Source organism: Hippopotamus amphibius, chromosome 2 (genome assembly GCF_030028045.1).
Source record: "Hippopotamus amphibius kiboko isolate mHipAmp2 chromosome 2, mHipAmp2.hap2, whole genome shotgun sequence".
NCBI classification, from domain to species: domain Eukaryota; kingdom Metazoa; phylum Chordata; class Mammalia; order Artiodactyla; family Hippopotamidae; genus Hippopotamus; species Hippopotamus amphibius.
The window spans coordinates 144,321,877-144,346,555 of NC_080187.1; the positions used below are offsets into that span (position 1 = coordinate 144,321,877).

General features: G+C 46.9%; 1 protein-coding gene across 1 annotated transcript in view; it reads left to right on the plus strand.

Annotated features, from left to right (window-relative positions):
- Nucleotides 1-2,227: 2,227 nt before the first annotated feature.
- The window catches only part of SLC28A1 (solute carrier family 28 member 1), a 51,316-nt gene continuing 28,864 nt past the window's right edge, over nt 2,228-24,679 (plus strand). The window contains exons 1-8 of the mRNA XM_057722273.1: nt 2,228-2,338; nt 3,163-3,274; nt 4,141-4,229; nt 6,145-6,236; nt 10,278-10,461; nt 19,631-19,772; nt 20,429-20,542; nt 22,127-22,204. Of these exons, the coding sequence (XP_057578256.1) occupies nt 3,179-3,274; nt 4,141-4,229; nt 6,145-6,236; nt 10,278-10,461; nt 19,631-19,772; nt 20,429-20,542; nt 22,127-22,204 (795 nt within the window). The 5' untranslated portion in view covers nt 2,228-2,338; nt 3,163-3,178. The remainder of the gene's footprint in view (nt 2,339-3,162; nt 3,275-4,140; nt 4,230-6,144; nt 6,237-10,277; nt 10,462-19,630; nt 19,773-20,428; nt 20,543-22,126; nt 22,205-24,679) is intronic.

The following is a 24,679-nucleotide window of genomic DNA, read 5'->3' on the forward strand; positions in this document are numbered from 1 at the left end:
CATGCTGAGGTCACACAGCTGAATAGGGCACAGAACCCCTGAGGTCCTCCAGCTCTTTTTCTTTCCCTGGGAGCTCATCCCAACCCACCCAGCCTCCCAGCCACCCAGCCTGTGGCTCTCAGCCAAATTCCACCTAAGAGCATCTGGCTTCTGGGGGCCGGGATCACTGTTGGCTGCCCCTCTTTGAGGGCAGGACCAGGGGAGCAACACAGAGTCTCCCAGCCTGGAGGAAGAGAGCAGTGTGTTAAGACAGCCCCAAGTTGGGACCTGTGACAGCAATGGCACCGGCCAGCTCGATGGTGCCAGGCTCTCTGCCAAGCACCTCACCCGCATTAGTTCATTTAATCCCCATCAATATTTAGTTATGAGGCAGGTACTATTACCCACTCCCACTGCTTTACAGATGAGGAAACAAGTTAACTTTCAGAGCCAGGACTGAATCTAGACCTTTGGGTTCTAAGCTCAGGGTTCATTTCAAGACACGCAGCCTATTAAACCTTTGTTTGAGAGATCAGGGCACACCAAGATGTCAAGGCTCTAAGGTGCAGTGTAGGGAATGTTTCGAAACAAGTTTGGCTGTTCCTGGATGTGTTGGGCCTCCTGGCTTCTCTCTGGGCACCGAGAGAAACCAAGAGAGGAGGGGGAGGGGAGAAGAGAGGAGGGAGGAGGAAGGGGAAGGGGCTGGGCGAGCGAGAAAGAGGTTAGAAGGGGGCAGAGGCAGAGAAGCAGGTACAGTCGGGTCTGCCCTTCCCTGGGGCTTGATAAGGCCCCCTGCCAGGGCAGCTGCAAGCCCATCCCTGTGGAGGTTGCTCATGGTGGCAGCTCTTCTGCTCAGGATAAACCAGATGATGCCACAAACATTTAGTTTATAATCAAGGCGTCACAGGAGCCTCCAACAGAGTGAGTGGGGCACAGTGTGAATCTCCACCCAGAAGAGCAAACTGCAAAAAAGCTGGTATAGTATGAGCCTCTTTTGTAAAATGAATAACCTAAAAGAGTATTCACTCATGAAAAAAGTCTCATAAGTATTCACTTCTCAGAAGTATTCACTTATGAGAAAAATTCCACAAGCTCAGTGGTGGTCATCTCTGGGAGGCTCAGATTAGAGGGATTTTTGACTTCCTGTGTTCTGCATATTTCTTTTCTTTTTAATTTTTCTTTTTTAATTTTTTGCAATAAACTGCATATATTTAGAGTGTACAATTTGGTATCCCAATCTCCCAATTCATCTCCCCCCCAACCCTCTCCACTTTCCCCACTTGATGTCCATATGTTTGTTCTCTACATTTGTGTCTCTATTTCTGCTTTGCAAACCGGTTGATTTGTACCATTTTTCTATAGTCCACATATATGTATATTTCTATAATATTTAAATGTTTAATGATGCATGTGTAATGTTTTGGTAATCAGAATGGCAAAACAGTATTTTTAAAGAGAAAGAGTACATCTGCCTTTCATCCATCATGGTCCCCAAACTTCCAAAACAACCAGCATGTGCTGGTAACTCCACCTCTGTGTTACCAGGAAGTGTTTATGCATCATAAAAGATTTTGTTCCGAGTGTTTGTGATTAATTATTAAGGAGATGTTGTCAATCCTGTCAGATCAGTTTAATGTTTAGTGTAAGGACTGACACATTAAAGGGTTTGTCCGTTGACTTTGCACACTGTTGCTTGGGTATCAGTTAAAAAGCAATGGAACCAAGGAGCAAACGGTGTGATTTCGTTTTGTTTTCAAGACTGCTTAGGAAACACTTTTACTATTTGTGACGCTACGCAGCTTTCCTTATCTTCAAGCTCAGGAAAATAGATTGCTATTGTAATTACTGATCCAGTGAGAAAAGGGAGACTGGGTAAGATGGAAAATGAAAGATAAAACACACAATCCAAAAAACTGAGTAGCACTGATGACAAGTGGAGAAGGAGGCCTCAGGAGGGGATGTGAGGAGGGTAAGAGTGATAAAGGTGAACTTCCTGGAAGAGGTGGGCCTGTTTGGGAGCAGGAAAGAGTGGAGAGGGGGGCATCATAGAGGAAGAAGGCAGACTCAGTTATGAGGCAAGAGCTCCGTGTGCCAAGCCTAGAGTGGGGCCCACTTGCCCTGTTTCCTCTTTTTCCTGAGAGAGACTTGGGTCCCTGTCCTGGCTGTGGCCCTGGGCTCTAGAGACGGTGCTGGACAGAGCTAGGTGGGAGGCCCAGCCTACTCAAACTCTGGACTCTGCCCAGGAACTTTCACTGACATTAGAAGACAGGCCAAAGCTCAAGCAGGTTGGATCCAGACCGTCCCTGTGGGAACACCTGCTTCCATCTGCCCCTGAGAGGGGCTTGTTGACCACAAATACGTGAGTAAGAAGAGTAGCCTGCCTCTCTCTGTGCAGCTGTGTCTGTGTTCGCGTGTGTGCATGGGTAGCTGGGCCTTCCCAGGCTCTGCCTGTTTGTGCACCCATGTGTGCGTGCTCCTGGGTATGTGAGCTTAGCCAGGCTGACGTTTGGACAGGATAGGGTGCTACCCAAGGAGAAGAAAAAGAAAGGGGACAGGAGTGGAGAGAGATGGGGTCTTAGTGAGGGCTCTTATTTACAGATGAGTTTAGACCTATGAACTGAGTTTCGGGAAAAAAAAAAAAGAGGGACTATATTGGCTCCTATAATCGAAAAGTCCAGGAGTAGTACTGGTTTCAGGTATAGTTGGATCCAGGGACTGGACTGATGTCTTCAGGATATTGTGTCTCTGTCTTTCAGAGATAGAGGAGTATAATACAATGAAAATATCACCTAATGGCAATGGTTTTTACCTGTTGCGGGGAGTGATGAAAGCTAGGGCCTGTCTTCAGAAAAATGCCTATATCAGAGATACACACATGCTGTATATAATTCCTTCCTTTCCTTCTCTATGAAGTGGGTGGAACTTGCTCTGTTTCTGCCTGACCTCCCAGATTTACAAGGACTTGCTTCTCACAGGTTCAGAAGTGCAGGAAGGGGGTGCCTTCCTCTGTCACTGGGACCCCTGGCACAATGAGGGTTGAGCTCTGGGATGAGAGAGGCTGTGCCAGGCTGCTGCTCCCATCTCCCAGCCTACTCCCTCCCATGTTCCGCCCTCTGCCCAGCCCTTCACCTGGGTCCTGCATGGCCTCCCCTTTCAGCTTTTGGCCCTGACTTTGTCTTTCAGCTGCAAGGTCTGGCACATGGAAGACAACACACCGAGACGAAGAGAGTCTATCTCTCTCACATCAGTGGCCAATGGTTTGGAGAACATGGGGGCTGAGCTGTTGGAAAGCCTGGTCTGTCCCCTCCCTTATCCTGGTTTGGTCCCTCCTGGTGGGAGGGGCCTTTGTTCACCATCTTCCTCTAGCCCCCACCTCCTTTTTACCTCTTTGCTCGAACACTTAGGAACCCCCCAGCATGTTGACCTCCTCTACACAAAGCAGTAACCTTAATCACTCATTAAACATCTCTGCACACCTCCCATGTTCCAGTATAGCCTGCCCTTATCAGAAAGGTCAGGGAAGGGCTCACCCAGGAAGCAACACTTGAGCTGCGATCTAAAGGATAAGGAAGACGTGACTGCCCTGGCCATCCAGTGGTTAAGACTCCACACTTCCACTGTGGGAGGTGCGGGTTTGATCCCCGGTTGGGGAATTAGGATCCTGTATGCCTTGTCTTGCAGCCAAAAAAAAAAAAAAAAAAAATTAAAGGATAAGGAGGAGAACCCTCATGATGGGGTGAGGGGGGATGGGGGAATCTCTGGGGAAGCCCCAGCCTCTGAGAAGCTGACAATCTCGTCCTTGCTCTGGAATGGCCAGGTTGAGGCCCACCACCCGGAACGTTGGAGCCTAGTATGACACCCTCTTCCCTCCCAGCTTCCCCTGAAGTGAGAGTATCCCTCCCTCATGCATACCATGAGCTCCCTGAGGGCAGGATGTGTCTAGCGCAGAGCCCAGCACAAAGTAGGTACTCAATGAGTGCTTTTTGGAACTTAATTAAGTTCCCTCTGGTTACTTCCTGTGCCCAGCCCCCACCCCCGCCCACTCCTGAGGTGCCTGTGGGCACACTGGTGGCAGCCTGGGTCTCTCCACACACAAGGCCCCCAGATGTAGTTCTCACTCGAGGTGGGAGGCACACTCTGGTCCCCCTCTGGTGGCTTTAGGAGGAAGGCCGGCATCCTGGCAGTGACTCAAGCCCCCGAGAAGTCGGGGACAGCTGGAGCAGGCCTGGCCCGGAGCCCTCCTCAGGATGGTAGGTGGTCTCTGGGAGGGTGGTGGGCTGGTGTGGGGAGGAGGCCCCTGTGGGGAGCTGGGATGGGAAACCTGTCCTCCTGACAGGGAGGGGGCTCCCTGAAACTTTTTGAAGAAAGGAGTAAATGTGTTTTAGCCAACAAATGAGTTCTGCTGGCCTCTGCCTCACAGGTGAGCCAGGCCAGAGGTTCCCAATCTGCTTGAAAGTACCAGAATGAAATCCCACCGGGAATCCCAATTTATACTTGGGGGCTGCCCTGGTTGAAGTTGCATGGGGCCCTGAACCAGCCTGGTCCCGCCTCTACTTCCCATCTGCCTTCTACCCCATTCATTCTCTGGGGCATCTCAGGGAACCGTGAGGCTTAGTTTGAAAACACCTAGCCTAGGCCAGGCCCCTCGTTTCACATGGGGAGGCTGAAGCCCAGAGAGGGAGTGAGACGGGCCCAGGTCACACAGGCAGCAAATCGAGCCTAGAGCTCCTGACAAATTGGCCTCCTGACACCCAGGCCTATTGGGTGGTCCTCACTGGCCAGATCCTGAGCTCGTGAGAGTGTAATGCCAAAAGCTCGACCTCTGTGTACTGGTGTCAAATTGAATCTCGGAGACAGAGTTTTAGGTGAAGTAGAAAAGCATAGCTTTATTGCTTTGCCAGGCAAAGGGGGACACAGTGGGCTCCAGCCCTCAAAAACTGTGTGTCCCCACCCAGGAGGATTTGGTGAGGAATTTTATAGCAATAGTTCAAGGGTGGGGTTGCTGACAAGATTAGGGTGTGTGCAGGGCCTGCACTCCTTTAAATTGGTTTCAGGTAATCTGTTGATGAGCTTCTCTGATTCCGGCCTCAGGTGGTCTTTTCTGGAATGCAGAATGCTGGTATCTTCAATTCGTTGGGTTTTAGTTCTGTAAAGAGCTCAAAGATATTGTTGTGTGTATCCCTTGAGGGGCAACCAGGACCCTGCCCCAAGGCTGCACTATTGTTTCTTGGCTGCTTCTCCCTTGTCTCTGCATCCCCTCTCTTCCCTGATAAGCAACTGTTTGAATCTGCCCTTGGGACTCAGGGAAGGTCATGGAGACTGGAGTCTGTTCCCTACAAACATGGAAGGGGAGGAGGGGACACAGAAAGGCTTCCGTGCCCAGGAGCCCCACAGTGTCCTGCTCAGTTTCAAGCATGAGTGGAGGGCAGATTCCATCTGTCTGCCTTGGGGTGAGATTGAGGAAAAATGCCTCACTTACGGGATGTGGGGACAGAGAGAGGGGAGAGTGACTGGTGGCTGAATGAGCATCTCCTACGTGCTCAGCCTGGGGAAAACTCAGAGGCTATTCAGGTGCCAGCCTTTCCTCCAGGGACAGACAAGTGACCAGACAAGAACTGGCATTTGCACCAGGTTCAGAAGGCAATGGGGGGTGCGTGATGGCTGCAGGTAGACTTTTCACACTTCCCCTCTCTGGGAGGAGCTGTTGACTCAGAGGATAACGTCCCATGGGAGTAAATGCAATGCTGGGAGCCTCCCCATCTGGCTCCTCAGACAGCTGGACGTGGGACAGGGCAGGGGAGGCGGCTATCATGGTTTGCGCATTTCTGTATGTTGGTAAGGTTCTTCCTTATTGTCTCAGTTCATTCCTTCCCAAGCCCCGGAGGCAGGATTCTCACTGGGGTAGTGGTGCTGCTCCAGGCTGAGACACAGCTGGTACAGACAGAGGTCAGAAGGAGTGGGTGGCCTGAGCCATTCCTTAGTTTGCTCTGGGCTAGGGTTGCTCTGCAGCCCTGTGGGATGTCAAGGCCAGTGCCTGACTTGCCCCCTGTTGCCATTTTACTGGTGGTGTACCTGAGTGGCTTCTACCTGGAGGTGCTGAGGATCCTCACAGGGGTGGGAGTCTGGAGGTGGGGCACTCGTAGACCCTGCTGGTCTTCTCCCCAGGAGGAGCCTGCAGCCAGTCCTGAGAGTGAGCCGCTTCTGCAGGGAGCACACACAGCTGTTTCGGTGGATCTGCGTAGGCCTGCTCTGCACTGGTGAGCTTGGGGCCCAGTCCCAGCAGGGAGACATTCCCTCCTGCCTAGCTGCCCCCCGCTCCCCGCCCCACCACCCAGGTTTCAGCCACCTCCACCCCAGCCATCCATGTCTCAGGACAGAGTCATCCACTTACTCAATAACTCAACAAAGGTTTGTTGAGCACCAACTCAGGGCTACCTCTTGTTCTAGAAGCCGGGGCGTGAGAATTAAGCCAGACCAGATCTTGTTCCCAAGGTCCTCTCTGATCAGTAAGGGGCAGAGGGACAGATTTTTCCACATAAAGCAGAAAGCCATCTGGGAACACCAAGGAAAGATATGGAGGTGATCAGGGGGGACTTCCAGGAGGAGGTAACATTCCAGTCTCACAGGTTGAGCAGGAGTTAGCCAGGTAAAAGGGGAAGGACAATAGGAGTGAGAAGGCAGAGGAACACATGAGCAGAGGTGAAAACCTGTAGAATGTGGGCAGGCAGCTGATAAACAGTCTAGCGTGGCTGGAGGGTGTAAAGTTCTAGACCAGGAGTGCAGGAGGATGAGGCTGGAGGGATGAGAAGGGGCCAGGTATTGGGAGGGGGTTGAAGAGACTTGGATTTTACTCCCAAGTCCAGAGAGAGCCGCTGAAGGATTTAAACCGGGAAGTGTCAAGTTTGGATTTACATTGTGGAAACCGAGAAGAGGCAGGCAGGAAAGACTGGAGAAGGAGGTATTGAGGGCAACAGTCTGTGTGGGAGAAGACAAAGTGGTGGAGGATGGAAGGGGGTGGGTTTGAGAAATCCTCGGGAAGCCACACCAGCCAGACTTGGGAGCTGATCACCTATGCACAATGAGGGAGGCTCTGGAATCCAGGATGCCTCAGGGTTCTGCCTCAGGGTCATCTCCCGAGGTGGGTGATGCTGCCCAGGAGAGCCAGGGAACACGGGTGAGGAGGGGGTCTCGACAGGGAGGGGGATGGTGAGTTGTTTTGGACAGTGTATTAGAGGTACTGCTGCCAGGCCCTCCAGGAGGAGAAGAGGTTTCCCAGGAGTGCATGTAAAACGAATTGAGAAGTAGTTCACAGATGGAAACCTGGGGATCAGCCACACATAAGGAGTCGGAGAGGAAGAGGAGCCTTGAGGCAGCCTGAGAAGGCATGCAGGTGGGGGCTGCAACAGGGGACTGGGAGCAGAGTTGGTGCAGAAGACCGGGGAACAAAGGGTTTCAAGAAGGAGGGAAAGATCACCAGCATCTTTGCAGTAAGGGGACCAGAGTGACAAGGATGGAGCAGTGTCTGTGGGATTTAGGGACAAGGAAGTCAAGGTGACTTAGGGAGGAGGTGCAAAAGCTGTATTGGAGAATGGGAGGAGGGGCAGTGTAGACAGTAAATCTAGACAGCTCCGTTGAGAAATTTTTTAATGAGAACTGGGTGGGAATATTAATGGAAGGGTGCGGTGGTGTCAAGGAAGGGGGTGTGTTTGTGAAGGGAGACACTTTGTGTTTGTGAGCTGAGGCAGGGAGTTTGTAGAATGAAGGGGAAGAGCGGGGAGGCAGAGACACCCCACCGGTGGAGTGAGGTCCCCTGAGCACAGGGAAGGAGGGGTCCGGGACCCAGGAGGAGGGGCGGGTCTTCACAGCGGGAGACTCAACTCTGCTTGGCAGGTGGTAGATAGACTGGGAGGTGGGTGTGGATGCAGAGACCTTCATGGGGACCACTCAGGGGAGAGGACACAGAGACATGACAGCAGTGGCCCAGTTTTCATGGAGAAATCAAAAGCAGGGTCCCCTGCTGAGATGGGGTTTGTGGCTCTGGCAGCTTCCTCCTCGAAATGTCCGACACCGCGAATTCCTCCTTTGACAGGAGCTGAGCAGTGCCGTCTCAGTTCCCCTTGTGTCCGCCTTCACTCAGACTCAGATTTGTTTCTCTTGAAGAAATGATCAAATTCCTTCTAGCAGATAATGGAAATGACCCACTTCATCCTACTTCCACTTTTGTCTTGGCTGTCAGGAACTCAATCTCAATCATTAAATCCTCCCTTACTTTCTCCATGTTTGGGATTTTGATATCCTCCAGCTCTTTGATATCTTTATTGTATCACTTTCTTCTATGGCAAGGCTCTTCACATACTTCCTGAAGTAGGTGTGGTAAGAGAAATGTTCTCAGCACTTAGTCTGAGCTGTAGCAATGGTTTCCTCACCTTAGGCGGGCTTTCTCCACGAATGCAAAGATAACACTGGCGGCTGACTGACATGGAGGGCCTCAGCGTTCCCAGTCTCAGAAGAGTGTACCTCTTGCCCATATTTCCAGCCAAGTCCCGGGAGGCCTTTGATGGGCCTAGCTCAGGCCATGTGCCCATCCCTGCGGTCTCCCACCCCTGAAGTGGGTCAGGCACTGACACAGGCTAAGAGTGGGGAGGGGTGCCCAGAAAGAACAAAAAGTCATGTCACTGGAGGGGTGAATGGATCCTAGAAGGATAAAAATACTTCCTAAAACACGTTTCTCCCGTGTCCTGCCTGGAGGACTTGTCCGCACAGCCCCCTCTCCTGCACGATGTACCAATCCCCGCTGGCCACAGACAGACCTGGGTTGGAATCCCAGTCCAATTTCCTCCCTGTGGGAGTCATTTCACTTCTTATCTCTAAATGGGGATCACCATGGTACCAACCCATGAGATGGGTGTAAAGAGTAATCCTGGCAGTGCTATAAATAGTGCTGACCTTGGTGCCTCTCTCCCACCAGCTCCCCCTCCTTTGAGCCCCCACAGCCCTGTGTCTGCATCCCTGGCACTGCCCTGCAGCCTCACCTGTGTGCTTCTAACTGACCCCATACAGGTGTCCCAGCCCACAAACTTCTGTGTGAGAGAAAAGTAATTTTATTTTCCATAACGTGACATTTTCTATTTTGATTTCATCGTTCCAAGTGAGGGATAGGAATTGAATATCTATCAATTTGGAATATGCCTTCACCTCTTTCCTCAAGAGTCCCCGGGGCGGGGGGGTGGGGGGTTTATCCACTGTCCTTTCTCGAGTGTCTATTAACCTGTCAATTTCCCCAGCTGGTCCTGGATTCTCTGCCGCTGCAGGAACCTAGGCCCACGATGGAGACACCCTCATCTCCTTCGTGGGCCTGTTCTGGTCTCCTTTCTCTCTGAGTCGCTCATAGAGGTCCCTTCTGCTGCTTTGGTGCCTGCTGAGGTGTGCAGAACCTCAGAAGCCTTCTATGGCTCTGCCTAGCCACGCACTCCATAGGTGTTCCTCTCTGTGAAATTTTGCTGCCTACCTGGGGCAGGGCTCCTTTGCTTGCGATGCCACAAACACACCTGGGCTTTTGCCACCTCCCCAGGCTTAGAGCCCTTTTCTCTGGGACCCACCGGTATCCTCTAACCAGTTTGGCAGCAGAGGGGGTAGGCATAGGGATTACACTTACTCAAAATGTTTCATCCCACATTTTTTAACCCAATAAGTCTTTTCCGTTCTTCAAGGGCCCTGGCTCTTGAAATTCATAAGCCAGGGAGAGATATTTCCCCTCTGCTATCCGCTATCATATTCCTTTTTTTTTTTTTTTTTTTTTTTTTGAGGCATAGCACAGACTGGCTTAGCTGCTTGAATGGGGAGAAGGGCACAGGGGGAAAAGGAAATTCCAGGAAGAAAAATGGTCATTGCTGAATATTCAGAACAGGATCCTGGCACACGCAAGTGAACGCCTTCCTGGAGTAACTGGCTTATCCATCGCTGTCCTCCTTGGACCCTAGCGTGGCTCTGGAACATAGCAGCCCCTCCACTGATGCTCAGAGATTCATGCTGTCTTGCCTCCTCCTTAAGTATCTCCCTCACATTTGGTCAGCACTTTATAGTTTGCAAAGCACTTTCACACACATTCTGTCAATTGACTTCCTAACAACCCTCTGACAAAGTAGAGACAATGGTGCTCATTTCCAGATGAAGAAACTGAGGCTCAGAGAGCTCTGGCTGGAGTATGGTGGAGCTGGAGGGTAGGGCTGCAGGGTCCTGGAGAGGCCAGTGTCATTATGGATGACCCCATCTCTGTTTCATCCTCTACCTACTCCCAGCATTTGCTGCCTTCCTGCTAGCTGCCTGCATCCTGGATTTCCAGAGGGCCCTGGCACTGTTTGTCCTCACTTGTGTGGTCCTCGTCTTCCTGGCCCACAGCCTGCTTCAGAGGCTGCTAGGGCCAAAGCTGCTGAGGTGTGTCAAGCCTCTGGGGCATCCCCGACTGAAGCTCTGGTTTAAGAGGTAAGTGAGCCCCCAGGGGGGTAAAGGGGTAGGTGGGCACATTGGTGGAGGGCCTCTGAGTCAGCTGCGGGTTCACAGCCATGGCTGGGTGGGGAAGACCTCTGTCCTTGTCCCACCAGAGGGCTCCTGGGTGGTGGGGAACACACGTCATTTGCTTGCCTCCTGGGAGCCCCAGCACAGGTGTTGCTGGGTGGCTTCAGAGGCAACTTTGTGGCATCTTTGTGGCATTTTGCCAGTTCCCATCTGATTCTCTGCCCCAGTTACAACAGGTGACTATGACACCTGAGGACAGGAATCAACAGTCTCCTAACTTCAGAGATCCCAGTCCATTCAAGCAGGGAGGGCCCATCAGTAACTCCTATCAGATTACCTGGAGCGTGCGTGAGACATACAGCTGCAGGGGACCACCCCTGGAGTCTGATTCAGTGGTCTGAATTGGGGTCCAGGAGTCAATTTTTTAACTTTTTATTTTATATTGGAGTATAGTTGATTAACAATGTTGTGATAGTTTCAGGTGTACAGCAAAGTGATTCAGTTAAACATATACATGTATCTGTTCTTTTTCAAATTCTTTTCCCATTAGTTAATATTTTTAGTTAGGCACCAGGGGATTCTTTTTTTAAATTAATTAATTAAGTAATTAATTGGCTGCATTGGGTCTTCATTGCTGTGCTCGGGCTTTCTCTAGCTGTGGTGAGCAGGGACTACTCTTTATTGTGGTGTGTGGGCTTCTCATTGCGCTGGCTTCTCTTATTGTGGAGCACAGGCTCTAGGCACATGGGCTTCAGTAGTTGTGGTGCACGGGCTCAACAGTTGTGGCTCACAGGCTCTAGAGCGCAGGCTCAGTAGTTGTGGCACATGGGCTTAGTTGTTCCATAGCATGTGGGATCTTCCCGGCCCAGGGCTTGAACCCGTGTCCCCTGCATTGGCAGGTGGTACCAGGGGATTCGGATGTAGCCAGCCACATTCCTGGACAACAGTTTGGGATCCTCTATTTTTTTGTTTTTGGGGTTTTTTTTGTTTTTGCTTTTTTTGAATGAGTCAGGCCTTCATTGCTGTGCACTGGCTTTCTGTAGCTGCAGCGAGCGGGGGCTACTCTTCATTGCAGTGCTCAGTCTTCTCATTGTGGTGGCTTCTCTTGTTGCAGAGCACAGGCTCTAGTCACACCAGCTTCAGTAGTTGTGGTGTGCAGACTCTAGAGCACAGGCTCAGTAGTTGTGGTGCACGGGCTTAGCTGCTTTGTGGCATGCAGAATCTTCCCAGACCAGGGACTGAACCCGTGTCCCCTGCATTGGCAGGCAGATTCTATTTTTTTTTTAATTTATTTAAAAAAATTTTTAAGGACTTTTACATTGAGATATAATTGACATACAATAAACTGCATATACTTAAAGTGTACAATTTGATTTTTTTTTTCTCATTGGTAATATATGTCAATCCCAATCTCCTGGCAGGCAGATTCTAAGCCACTCCACCACCAGGGAAGTCCCAGGGCCCCCTGGTTTTTAAACTGGGTGCCTTAAAGCTCTGGAAACCTTGGAGGTACCATAGGGCAAAGAGAACATCAGATATCCTGCCTCCCAATCTCCATTTCAACCAGGCAGCCCTATTTTATCTGTTTTATAAGCAGATTTGCACCAAAAAAAAAAAAAAAAAAAAAAAGTTTAGCTGGAAAAAAAGGTTTCTATGGCTTAAAAAAGGTACTCTTTTTTCGTTGATGAAGAAACTGGTGACCAAAGATAATCAATGACTAAGCCAGGCAGGTGCAGGGCACAATGGTGTTTCCCAAAGTAATATCCACATACCACAGCAAAACGCTTTGAGCCAGCCTATGAACAAATTTTTCGCTTTATTTATAAATAGATTTGTTTTTACATTTGCCTTCTCTTTGTTAAATAGATTTATGAAAGGATTTATTTTTACAGTCATCTTCTGTTTAAGACAAACCATTGATACTAGTTTTCCATTTGCATTGTTATAAAGTTTCCTTTAAAAAAATACATGCAGATAGGGAGTTCCCTAGTGGTCTAGTGGTTAAGATTTGGCGCTTTACTGCTGTGGCTCAGGTTCAATCCCTGGTCAGGGAACTGAGATCCCGCAACCTGCGTGGCACAGCCGAGAAAAAAAAAAGAAAAATGCATGTAGATAAACTGGACTGTACAAAAATGAAAACTTTTTGATTCAAAGGATACCATCAACAAAGTGAAAAGACAACCCACAGAATGGGAGAAAATATTTGCAAATTATATGTCTGATAAGGGATTTGTATCTAGAATTATAACTCAACAAGAAAAAGACAACCCAATTGAAAAGTGGGAAAAGGATTTGAATAGACATTTCTCCAAAGATATCCAAATAGCTAATAAGCACATGAAAAAAGCTCAACAATCATTAGCCATTATGAAAATGCAAATCAAAACCACAACAAGAGGTAGTTCCCTAGTGGTCTACAGTTAGGATTTGGCAGCTGAGATTCTGCAAGCCATGAAGCAAGACCAAAAGAAAAAAAAAAATCACAACAAAATACCATGTCCTGTGTATTAGGATGGCTATAACAAAAAAGATAGATGATAGCAAGTGTTGGCAAAGATGTGGAACAATTTGAAACCCTCATACACTCCTGATAGAAATGTAAGGTGATGCAGCTTCGATAGAAAACAATGTCGGTTCCTCAAAATGTTATGCATGGAGTTATCATACCCAGCATTTCCACTCCTAGGTATATACCTAAGAGAAATGAAAACATATATCCAAAAACTTATAGGCAAATGTTCATAGCATTGCTATTCATAATAACCAAAGTGGAAACAACCCAAATGCCCATCAACCATTAAATGGCTGAATAAATTGCGTATATCCATATAATGGAATATTACTTGACCATAAAAAGAAGGTAGTACTGATAAATGCTACAATAATAACAAAGCTTGAAAACAGTATGCTAAGTAAAAGAAGCCAGTCACAAAGAACCATATACCGTATGATTCCATTTATATGAAATGTCCAGAACAGGCATATCTATAGAGACACAGAGTAGATTAGTGATTAACTAGGGCTGGAAGGGGATGGGAAGATGGGGGTAATGGGTAGAGGTATGGAGTTTCTCTTTGGGCTGATGAAAATGTTCTAAAATTGATTGCAGTGATGGTTGTACAACTCTGTAAATAACTAAAAACCATACTCTTTAGGTGGGATAATTGTATAGTATGTGAATTTTGTCTCAATAAAGCTGTTTTTAAAATACACGCATTTGATTTCAGCTTCCGAAATCAGGTCAAGATGGAGTAACAGAGACCAGGTTTATCCTCTCACTTGAAACAACTAAAAAACCAGAATGAATAGTTTGTGAAATGATGGCTCTTAAGAAATTGGGCATCAGGAAACAAAGGATAGTGATCTTTGAGAAATAGGAAACAAGTGAAATAAGCTCTATGGTTGCTCCAACTTATTGCATTAAAGAAGTTTCCAGGCCACACTGCAGGAAGGAGGCATTAAGTTGGGGCCAGTAGATTTCCTGAGTTGAAGAGACAGAGCTTGGACTTCAGGAAAGCCAGGGAAGCTAGAGTTCACATTGCAGAGTACCAGAGGAGAGAAAGCTGCACAGATAGAAAGCTCCAGTGGTCTGCAGAGGGTTCCCCTCCAGCCTTCAACTGAGTTCTGATCAGTGAATGCATATGAGGAAACTATGCAAGGCCTAGAAAAGAACCACTGAAAAGGACTAGAGAACAGTGCCCAGAAATCACACGGGGTCAGGAATAGTGTTTGCTCTCAACAGTCAGAGTGGAAAACCTCATGATTCACAGGGTATTGCTTAGAGGACTAAGAAAGATTTGGGGTCAGTAATAGGGGAAAATTAACCATAGAATAAACCCTGCTCAGGTTCTGCCTAACAAATTTTAAAAACAAAACTTGAGTCAAACAGAGCAACATTTAACCAAGGCACAACATTAACTGAGCAAGTAGACATGTAATTGAAATCTCCAAAGGAGAAGGAGGGAAGAAAAAATACTTGAAGAAATCATACCCAAGAAATTCCACATTTGATGAAAATTGTAAACCCAAACATCCAAGAAGCTCTACAAACCTACAACACAAGAAACATGAAGAAAACCACACCACAGCATATCATAATCAAATTGCTTAAAAACATCAATAAAGAGAAAATCTTAAAAATAGAGAAAAAAGATGTTCAGAGGAACAAAGATATGTATGACAGCAGATTTCTTCTCAAAAACAACATAAATGAGAAAATAGTGGAACAGTAAAAAATAAAAATGAAAACAAAAGTGTGTCAGTCTAGAATTCTTTACCAGTAAAATATCCTTCAAGAAAGGAGAAATAGGAATTTTTCAGATATATGAAAGCTGAAAGAAATTTTCAGGCATAAAAAAAAAAGAGATACATTACAAGAAATGTTAAAGAACAATCTCCAAACTGAAGGAAAATGATACCAGATGGAAACCTAGATCTATACAAAGGAATGAAGAGCACTGGAAGTGTAACTACATGGGTGATTTTAATGACTTCTTTTTCTTATTATTTAAATCTCTGTAAAATTGACTTATAAAGCAAGAATAGTAACAATGGGAACTTCCCTGGTGGTCCAGTGTTTAAGACTTCACCTTCCAATGCAGGGGGTGTGGGTTTGATCCCTGACTGGGGAGATAATATCCTGCATGCCTCTCAGCCAAAAAAGTAAAACATGAAACAGAAACAATATTGTAGCAAATTCAATAAAGACTTTAAAGTTGGTCCACATCAAAAAAAATCTTAAAAAAAAAAAAGAATGGTAACAATGTATTGTGGAGTTTATATGTAGAAGTAAATAATCATAGCACAAAGGCTGGTAGGGAAGAAATGAAATTATACTGCTGTAAGATTTTTGTACTCTATATGAAGTGATATAATATCACTTCAAGGTGGATTGTGATAACTTAAAGATGTGTACTATAAATGCTAAAGCAATCATTAAAATAACGCAACAAGGAATTATAGCTAACAAGTAGAAAAAAAGGAGATAAAGGAGAATAATTTTTAAAAAGTCAATCTGAAAGAAGGTAGAACAATAGGAAAAGGGGAGCAAAGAACAAAGATGGGACAAACAGAAAATAAATAGCAAGATGGTAGATTTAACCCCTCCCCATACCAATAATCACATTAAATATACAAACTCATAACCCTCATGAACAAAGATGTAAAAATAATTAACAAAATTTTAGAAAACCAAATACAACAATATATAAAGGGATAATACATCATGAACAAGAATGGTTTATCCCAGGAATCCAAAGTTGGGTTGACATTTAAAAATCAATCAATGTCATACATCATATTAACAGATTAAAAAGAAAAACTATATGATGATGCCTATAGACTCAGAGAAAGCATTTGACAAAATTCAACACCCATTTCTGATAAAAATTCCAAGCAAACTAGGAATAGAAGGGAACTTCCCCAATCTGATAAAGACCAGCTACCAAAAATCTGCAGCTAACCTCATACTTAATTGTGAAAGACTGAGTGCTTATCCACTGAAATCAAGACCAATATAGAGGAATGTCCATTCTCACCACTTTTATTCAACATTGTACTGGAGGTTCTAGCTTGTGCAATTGGGTAAGAAAAAGAAATAAAAGGCATGTAGATTAGAAAGGATGAATAATCATAGCACAAGGCTGGTAGGGAAGAAATGAAATTATACTGCGTAAGATTCACAGAAAACAGGATTGTCTACATAGAAAATCCTACGCAGTCTACAAAAAGCTAGTATAACTAATAAGTGAGTTTAGCAAGGTTGAAGGATACAAGCTCAACATACAAAAAATAATAGTATTTCTATATACTAACAGCAAACAATCATAAATTAAAATTATAAATGTCATTTAAAATAGCATAAAACATATGAAATACTTAAGGATAAATCTGACAAAAGACCTGCAAACCTGTACATGTAAAACTACAAAACATTGCTGAGAGAAATTAAAGAAGACAAATAAATGGAGCAATATACCAAGTTCATGGATTGAAAGAGTCAATGTTGTTAATGTATCAGTTCTCCTCAAATTAATCTATAGATTCTAAGAGTCTCTCAATCAAAATTCTAGCCGACTTTTGAGATAGAAATCAATAAGATGATTCTAGGATTCTTATGGAAATGCGAAGAACCAAGAATAGCCAAGACAACTTTGAAAAAGATGAACTAATTTGATGAATTTACACTATCTGTCTTTAAGACTTATTATAAAGCTACAGTAATCAAGACAATGTGGTATTGGCATTAAGACAGACAAATAGATCAGTGGAACAGAATAGAGAATATGGAAATAGACCTACCTGTGTATAACCAATTGATTTTTGACAAGGTTGCTAAGACAATTCAGTGAAGAAATAATAATCCTCTCAACAAATTCTGCTAGAACAATGGATTATCCATATGTAGAAGAAGAAGGAGGAGAGGAGAATGAAAGAATAGGAGGAGGGGGAATTCTCTGGCAGTCCAGTGGTGAGGACTTCACAATTTCGCTGCCGAAGGCTCAGGTTCAATTCCTGGTCAGGGAACTAAGATCCCACAAGCCACGTGGTGTGACCAAAAAATAAAAAAAATAAAGAAAGAAAGAATAGGAGTAGGAGGATGAGAGAAAAATAAAGGAACTTTGATCCATGCCTCACATTATATTAAAAAAATTAACTGAAAATGGTCATAAAACTAAATGTAAGCCTATAAACTATAAAACTACTATAAGAAAACGTAGGAGAAAATTTTTGTGACCTTGAGTTAAGTAAATTTCTTAGTTAGAGAACCAAAATCATGATCTATTTTTTAAAATGATAAATTAAACTTCATCAGAATTAAGAACTTTCACTCTTCAAAAGACTTGGTTAAGAGAATAAAAAGATAAGCCATGATTAGGAGAAAAGCTTTGAAAATCATATACCTGACAAAGGACTTGTATCCAGAATGTATTAAGCACTCTCAAAACTCAACAATAAGGAAACCCAGTTTAAGTGTGGGCTCAATATTTGAACAGATGTTTAGTTAAAGAAGATATATAAGTGGCAAATAAACACATGGAAAGATGCTTAACGTCTTTAGTCATTAGGGAAATGCAAATTAAAGCCACAAAGAGATACTACTATATGTCTGTGAGAATTACTAGAATTCAAAAGATTAACCATACCAACCATGTTGGCAAAGATGTGGGAGAACTGGAACTTTTATATACTGCTGGTGGGAATGGAAAAATGCACAATCACTTTGGAAAACAGTTTGGCAGTCTGTTAAAAAGTTAGATCTACCATATGATCCACCCATTCCACTTAGAGTATTTACCCAAGAGGAAAGCATATCTCCACACAAAGACTTGCACATGAATGTTTGAATGTTCGTAGCAACTTTATCCACAATAGCCCCAAACTGGAAATAACCTAAATATTCATCAGCAGGTGAATGTATAAGCCATTTGTGGTATAGCCACACAATGGAATACTACATAGCAATAAAAAGAAATGAACGCATGCAAAAACATAGATAAATCTCAAAATAAAATAATTACACTAGGTGAAAGAAGTCAGACAAAAAAGAATATGTACTGTATGATTCCATTTATATGAAATCCTAGAAAATGCAAACTAATCTAGTGACAGAAAACAGATCAGTTGTTGCCTAGAGATGAGGCAATGAACTACAAAGGAGTATGAAGAAGCTTTAGAGGGTGATGGATGTGATATGCTCACTGTGATAGTGGTGATGGTTTCATGGTGTATATATATGTCAAAACTATCAAAGTATATATACGCTTTCAACATGTTCCATTTATTATGTCAATCATACCTCTAATACTGGGGGTGGGGTGGGGAGGGATAGTTAGGGAGTTTGGGATTGACATGTACACACTGGTGTATTTAAAAAGGATAACCAACAAGAATCTATTATATAGTACAGGGAACTCTGCTCAGTGTTATGTGGCAGCTTGGATGGGAGGGGATTCTGGGGGAGAATGGGTGTGTATATATGGCTGACTCACTCTGCTGTGCATCCGAAACTATCACAACATTGTTAATCAGCTGTACTCCAATATGAAATAAACAGTTAAAAAAATCATACCTCTAATAAAGCTATTAAAAACAACCCCTTCCAAAAAAAAAATGTAAAACCTCAAGCATGTATTTAGGTTTTTATAAAATGAGTTAACTTCAAGGAAAGTAGCACAGGCAGCACAGAGCCGGGGCAGAAATCGTGCCAATGGAACTGGGATGATAGGAGTTTGAGAAACACGCCAGAAATAAACAGTAAAATCTGGGGTTAGCCTGCTTGAGTTCAGATCCTGAGTTCAGATCACCTTACTGGCTGGTGACCATATACAGAACTAGTTAAGAGAATAGACTTGCTGCCAGAGTGCAGGGTTAAGATCTCAGCTTGGCTACTTTCTAGATGGGCAGCTGTGGGCAAGTCATTTAACTTCCTGTGCCTCTGTTTCTTCATCTCTAAAATGAGGACAGTTACTGGAAGTCTCTCAGCACCCAGCATAGTTCCTGGCACATAATAGGTGCTCAGTGAACCTTCGCTGTGGTTATAGTATCCAGTGAGTTGAAGACTGGTTCGGGGCTAGACCTTGAACACCCAGTGCCCAGACCTGGGCTCTTGAACACTTTAGGCTACCTCCTGCACAAGCAAATCCCAACCTGACAGGGAGATGTTGCTGTAAAAGTTGCATCCAGCCCTTGGTCTCAGGCGCTCAACTCTGCATTCCAGACAGATGCTATAGCTTCCGGGTGTTGGGAGCAGAACCCATGACCCAGAGTGCTGAGTTCTAGCCCACACAGACCCCACTCACCCTGGCGAGGTTGGAGGCTGGGCTGAGCTGAGCATCACTGCAGCTGTGAGAATTCCTGCCTCTTGATGGGGCCATGGGCTTGGCACCGTGCTATGCTGAGTACCTGGGACCTCTGATTTAGTCCTCTCAGCAACATTGAGAAGTGGGGGGGTGCCTTTTGCTTCATGTACCCAATGAGGAAACTAGACTCAGAGAGGCTAGATGGTCTGTCCGAGGTCACACAGCGCTCTTTCTCCTCTCACCAGCCCTGAGAACCCTTTCCCTGGGGCCCTGGGTGCTATTTTGTGGGGGTGGGGAGATGCTGACAGTTATGACTTTCTGCTTCTGCCCCACAGGGGTCTAGCCCTTGCTGCTTTCCTGGGCCTGATCCTGTGGCTGGCTCTGGACACCTCTCAGCGGCCTGAGCAGCTAGTGTCCTTTGGAGGAATCTGCGTGTTCATCCTCCTCCTCTTTGCCTTCTCAAAGCATCACCGTGCAGTGAGTGCTTAGTCGTCAGGCCCAGAGCGGGCCGCAGCCCCTTCTCTTTCTGTTATCAGGACCCCTCCCTGTTTCACAGTGTGGTTAACACCTTCCCCCAGACTCCAGCCAAGCCTCCCGGAGATCTTGATGCACACCTAGGTGTAGGGATCACTACTAAGGAGTCATTCAATGCTGAGAGGTAGCAGCAGCCCTTAGGAGTCTGGCTCCCTTCTGCTGGGGGTGGGGGGAGTGCATTGAGGGATGGGGTCAGGGTGGCTGGGAGCCCTGGCTATGTGAGGAGGGTTGAGGGAGGGTCCAGACAGATAGTTACACGGAAGCCGGGCTCTGAGGCCACAACTCCAGCTCCGCCTACCTCATGGTGACCCAGGACCAAGTGCCTTGGCATGCTCCAGGCTGGTCCTTGGTTAGATCTTGCCCTACCCCTGCCCACTGCCCAGGCCCATTGCTGCCAAGCATGGCCTATGCTGAACTCCATGGGGGATGTGACCATTGGCAACAGGCCCAGAGCTCTGGCTGCTTCCAGCCCTCATCCTACAGACTGGCCGAAGCTCCCACAGCCCCTCCGCAGTGCCGTGACCTCTGCCCTCACCCAGCTGTTCCCTGTGGGTCTCCCAAGGAGCAGAGCTCACCAAGACCTTTCTATCGGGTGGCAGGTGTCCTGGCGAGCTGTGTCCTGGGGTCTTGGGCTACAGTTTGCACTTGGACTCTTCGTCATCAGAACAGAACCGGGATTTATTGCATTTCAGTGGCTGGGCGACCAGATCCAGGTGTGTACATGGGGTGCAGCTGCCCAGGGCATCTTGGGTTGCCAGGGAATGGAAGAGAAGCCTCTCTGCTGGAGGGAAGTGGGCAGTGAGTCCATAGAGAGGGACTGTGACCAGGATGGTGGGTGTGTATGGGGCCCTAGAGCAGCTGGGCAACTCAGGGCTGCGCAGTGCAGCGGTTACTTCCCTCAGGCCTGGTACCGTCTACCCAGACAGAGCAGCCCATTCAGAGACTGGGTCTGATGTGGAAGAGAATCTCAAAACAGGAGATGACTGCATGTGGCCCTCAGCAGTCATCAGGAAAGGAACTTATAATTGTTAAAAGTGCTTTAAAAATTGCAAATGATTTACTTTGTATATGTATGTTTAAAAATCATGTTCAGTTTGTTGAAATTGTACTTTTTTAATTCCATTTTTTGTTGTGATGAATACACATAACACAAAATTTACCATTTTAACCTTTTTTTTTTACATTTTAACCGTTTTGAGTGTCACGAAGTTCCTTCCCATCATTGGGCAATCATGATTTATTTATTTTTAAACCTTTTTTTAAATAGGTATGTTTCTTATTTATTATTTATTTCTTTACTTATTTATTTTGGCTGTGCCAGGTCTTAGTTGCAGCATGCAGGATCTTTAGTTGCAGCATGTGGACTTCTTAGTTGTGGCATGCAGACTCTTAGTTATGGCATGCATGCGGGATCTAGTTTCCCGACCAGGGATAGAACCCGGGTCCCCTGCACTGGGGGCACAGAGTCTTACCCAGTGGACCATCAGGGAAGTCCCATGATTTACTTTTTAATATATAAATTATCAAGGACACAAGGTTGATCTATACTCACCCCTCTCTTGCCACCTTGAATTTCCATGTGCTCTCTACAGGGAGAAGGAGGGGTGGGGCGGGGAGATCCCACGTGTGCAGGCTCTGCATGCCTGCTGGCCACGCCAAGGGTATATGCATGGGTGTCGTGCAGGAAAAGACAGTTGCTGCTCCACACCCCTCATTTTATGGATAAGAGCATCAAGGCCTAGACAACTGAAGTGACTTGGCCCTGTAGTCTCAATGCATGTTCTGGTCCTAAATATAGGTGTCTTGTAGAAGTATAGCCGGATTGCAACACCAAGGCCAGGATCCCGGGGAGGGCGACAGGTTGGGGCTGTGCCATCAGTGGGGAGGGACGTGGGCAGACACAGGGGGCACCACCTTTGACAGCCTTCTCCATGCAGCTCACTGTTTGCTTCCTCCTTTGTCTCTTCTTTATTGTTGTTGTCCTAACAACTCTCATCTCAGAGTATTTCTTTACAATTTATTGAAAATGTGTCTCCTCTGGAGGATGTGCTTGTAAGGAACAAGCGCCCATGAGTGTGGCTTTAAAGACACACCTGGTGCCCCAGCCCCTGTGAGGCCCACAGCCCAGGGGAACTGCAGCCTCTGTGTCCCTCTCTCGCCCTGGGCTTTGGGGAAGGCCCGCAGGACAGGCGAGGCTCCTCCAGTTCACCCCAGCCTGGCTCCCTGGCTGCTCTTTCCTCCTTCCTCCCTTTTTGGCCTCACTCCGGGTTTTGTTTTGTTTGTTTTCTCCTTTTCAGATCTTCCTGAGCTACACTGAAGCAGGCTCCAGCTTCGTGTTTGGGGAGGCTCTGATCAAGGAAGTCTTTGCCTTTCAGGTCAGCTTGACTCTTGGCCCATAAAGACTTTAGCAGCCTCTGCCCATCACCTCCAGCTAGTCGGGAGTCCAAGCCCAGCCCAGGCAGAGGGGGAGGGCTCCTGCAGGCAGAGCCCGGCTACTGAAAGCTAATGAGGCTTAAGCCTCGGGGTCCTGAGAGGTGGCCCGACAATGTGCTCACCTGGGGGTATGTTTTCAGTACCTTTTATAAAATGTACTTACTTGCAAAAGTAAGATATATCTGTATTCTTTTCCAAAATAAATGAATCCTCACATCATAGAATTGCTGGGAGGCTGAGGACGAGAAGAGAGGGTGGGGACATGGGGATGGCCCCTGCTGTGTCGTTAGCCCCTGACGTGCTGCAGGGACCTAGAACTGTAAAGGACAGTTTCCGGGAATCCTTATGCTCCAATGATCCTCTCAGGGTGCTTCTCCTCCAAGGCCCCTCACAAGCCACGTCTTCCAGGAAGGCTGCCCTTATTAGTCCAGCTGCAAGCTCTAAGTCCCTCCTCTGGACTCTCCTAGACCTACGGTCCCTCTTTCCCTTCCTCCCTCCCTCCCTCCCTCCTTCCCTCTTTCCTTCCCACCTTCCAGCAAAAATGTATCGTGTGCCTTCTGTAAAATATTATAGGGGAAATTGAGATAAATACTCAAAGACTTTATTGTACAATTGTAGAGCTCCAACCCTGATTTAAAACAGGGCGGCCTGTGCTGAGTATGCGATGGTGTGACTGCATCACTGTTTCAGGGTGGAACCGTGGTTATATTTCTTCTTTCTCCAACCGACTGCCCAAGCACCCAAGTGCCTGCTTTAGTAAGATCTCAAGTGTAGCTCCTCTGCCTGCCTCACAGGCAAATTGTCTCAGGACCCCAAGGCTGCTCCAGGCTTAAGTTCTACTTCCAAATGCCAGGTGGAGAGAGAGGGAGACCTGGGCCCCGCTTACCCATTACTGGCCCCAGTTTCTGCCCTGTTGCCATAGCAGCACAGATGGGAATTGGTGCCGCCCACTCCAGCATGTCCCGGACCACTACCACCATGGGGCTGCCACGTAGGATCCCATGTGTCAGTTCCAGAGATTTCTGCCTTTCACCGTTACTCAGCCATTGTTCCCAGAGCCTTCCCACCCTGCTGGGAGTGTCGGGCCCCCGAGGCTTCCAGCCCAAGCCATGGGCTTGGCATGGACTTCTGGGCTGGTGTCAAGCCAGTTCATGACACCCACTCCCAACCCTCCAGCCCACCCTCCACCCTGACTCATGGTGAGGTCCTCTGGGAGCTTCGGTGTCTGTTTGTGCCAGCAACTCTCTGGGAAACGTCCACTCTATCCAAGGGGTTCTATAAAGTCAGCCCTAGGAGGAAAGGGGGAGGGACCAGGTTCCTGTCCTCTCAGGACAAATTTGTCCATCGTGTTTTTCTGAGATCACGTCTGTGTAGGGAGAGGATCACTTCTGTGTAGGCCTCTGTCAGTGCCTCCAAAGGTCCCCTAACACCATTCTTGTAGGGCAGAGGTGGGGAGGGGCTGCTCGCTTTACATGTGCATTTGCAAGTAGGGACCACCCAAGGTTTCAGGGAAGAGCAGTAAAGTCCTGCTCCAGGGTGACTTCTTATGTCCACCAGACAGAGAAATAGCAGCTGGTGGTTTCTCACACTTTATAAGGCAAACACACAACACTCTGCAATCGACCTCCCCAGGCAGCCAGGTTCAAGTGTAACTGGCACAAAGGAAAGTGCCTGGGGAGTTCATTTAGGGAGAGATATGTTAAAATAAGGACAGTGAAGATGCCTCCGTAGGAGGTGGCATTTGAATTGGAGCCTCAGGACAGGAAAAAATGGACACAGGGATATGCAGGAAGAAGAAATGCCTGGGCAAAGGCGTGGAGGTGACAAAGTATTGGTCTAAGGTACAGGGCGTAGTTCAGTTCAACGGGCATATAAGCTATTTGAAGGAGAGGATGGATTAGGGGATAAACTGCAAGTGTGGTAAGGCTGTATCTTGAAGAATCTTAAATGCCAGGCTGAGGCACCTGGATTTTGCCCCCAGGAAATGAGGAGCTACTGAAGATTTCTGAGCAGGGAGGGACTTGACTGGAGCTTTGGGACGGCTATGACTTCAATAGTAAGTAGGAAGTGTTGTAGCCAGGATGCTTGGAATAGGGGACCAGGGAGGAGGCTGCCTCACACCCAAGTGATGATGCAGGGACCACCAGTCTGCCACAGTCCAGAGGAGAGGTCACCATGGGGAATGGAATGGGGGGTGGGGCAGCTGAGAGACCAGCTGTATGAAGCTTATCACTTAGCTCCACACGTTGCAGCTGTGTTTATGTTCAGCTATGTGAGGACAAAGCCTGGGTCTTACTCATCCTGGTGTCAGTTAACGGACCCCAAGCCCTGCAAAGCCCTGCCCAGTGCCTGGTGCGCTGCTTTTTGCTGAACGAATGAGATGAATAAATGATGGTTCTTCTGTGCACGTGGGAAGT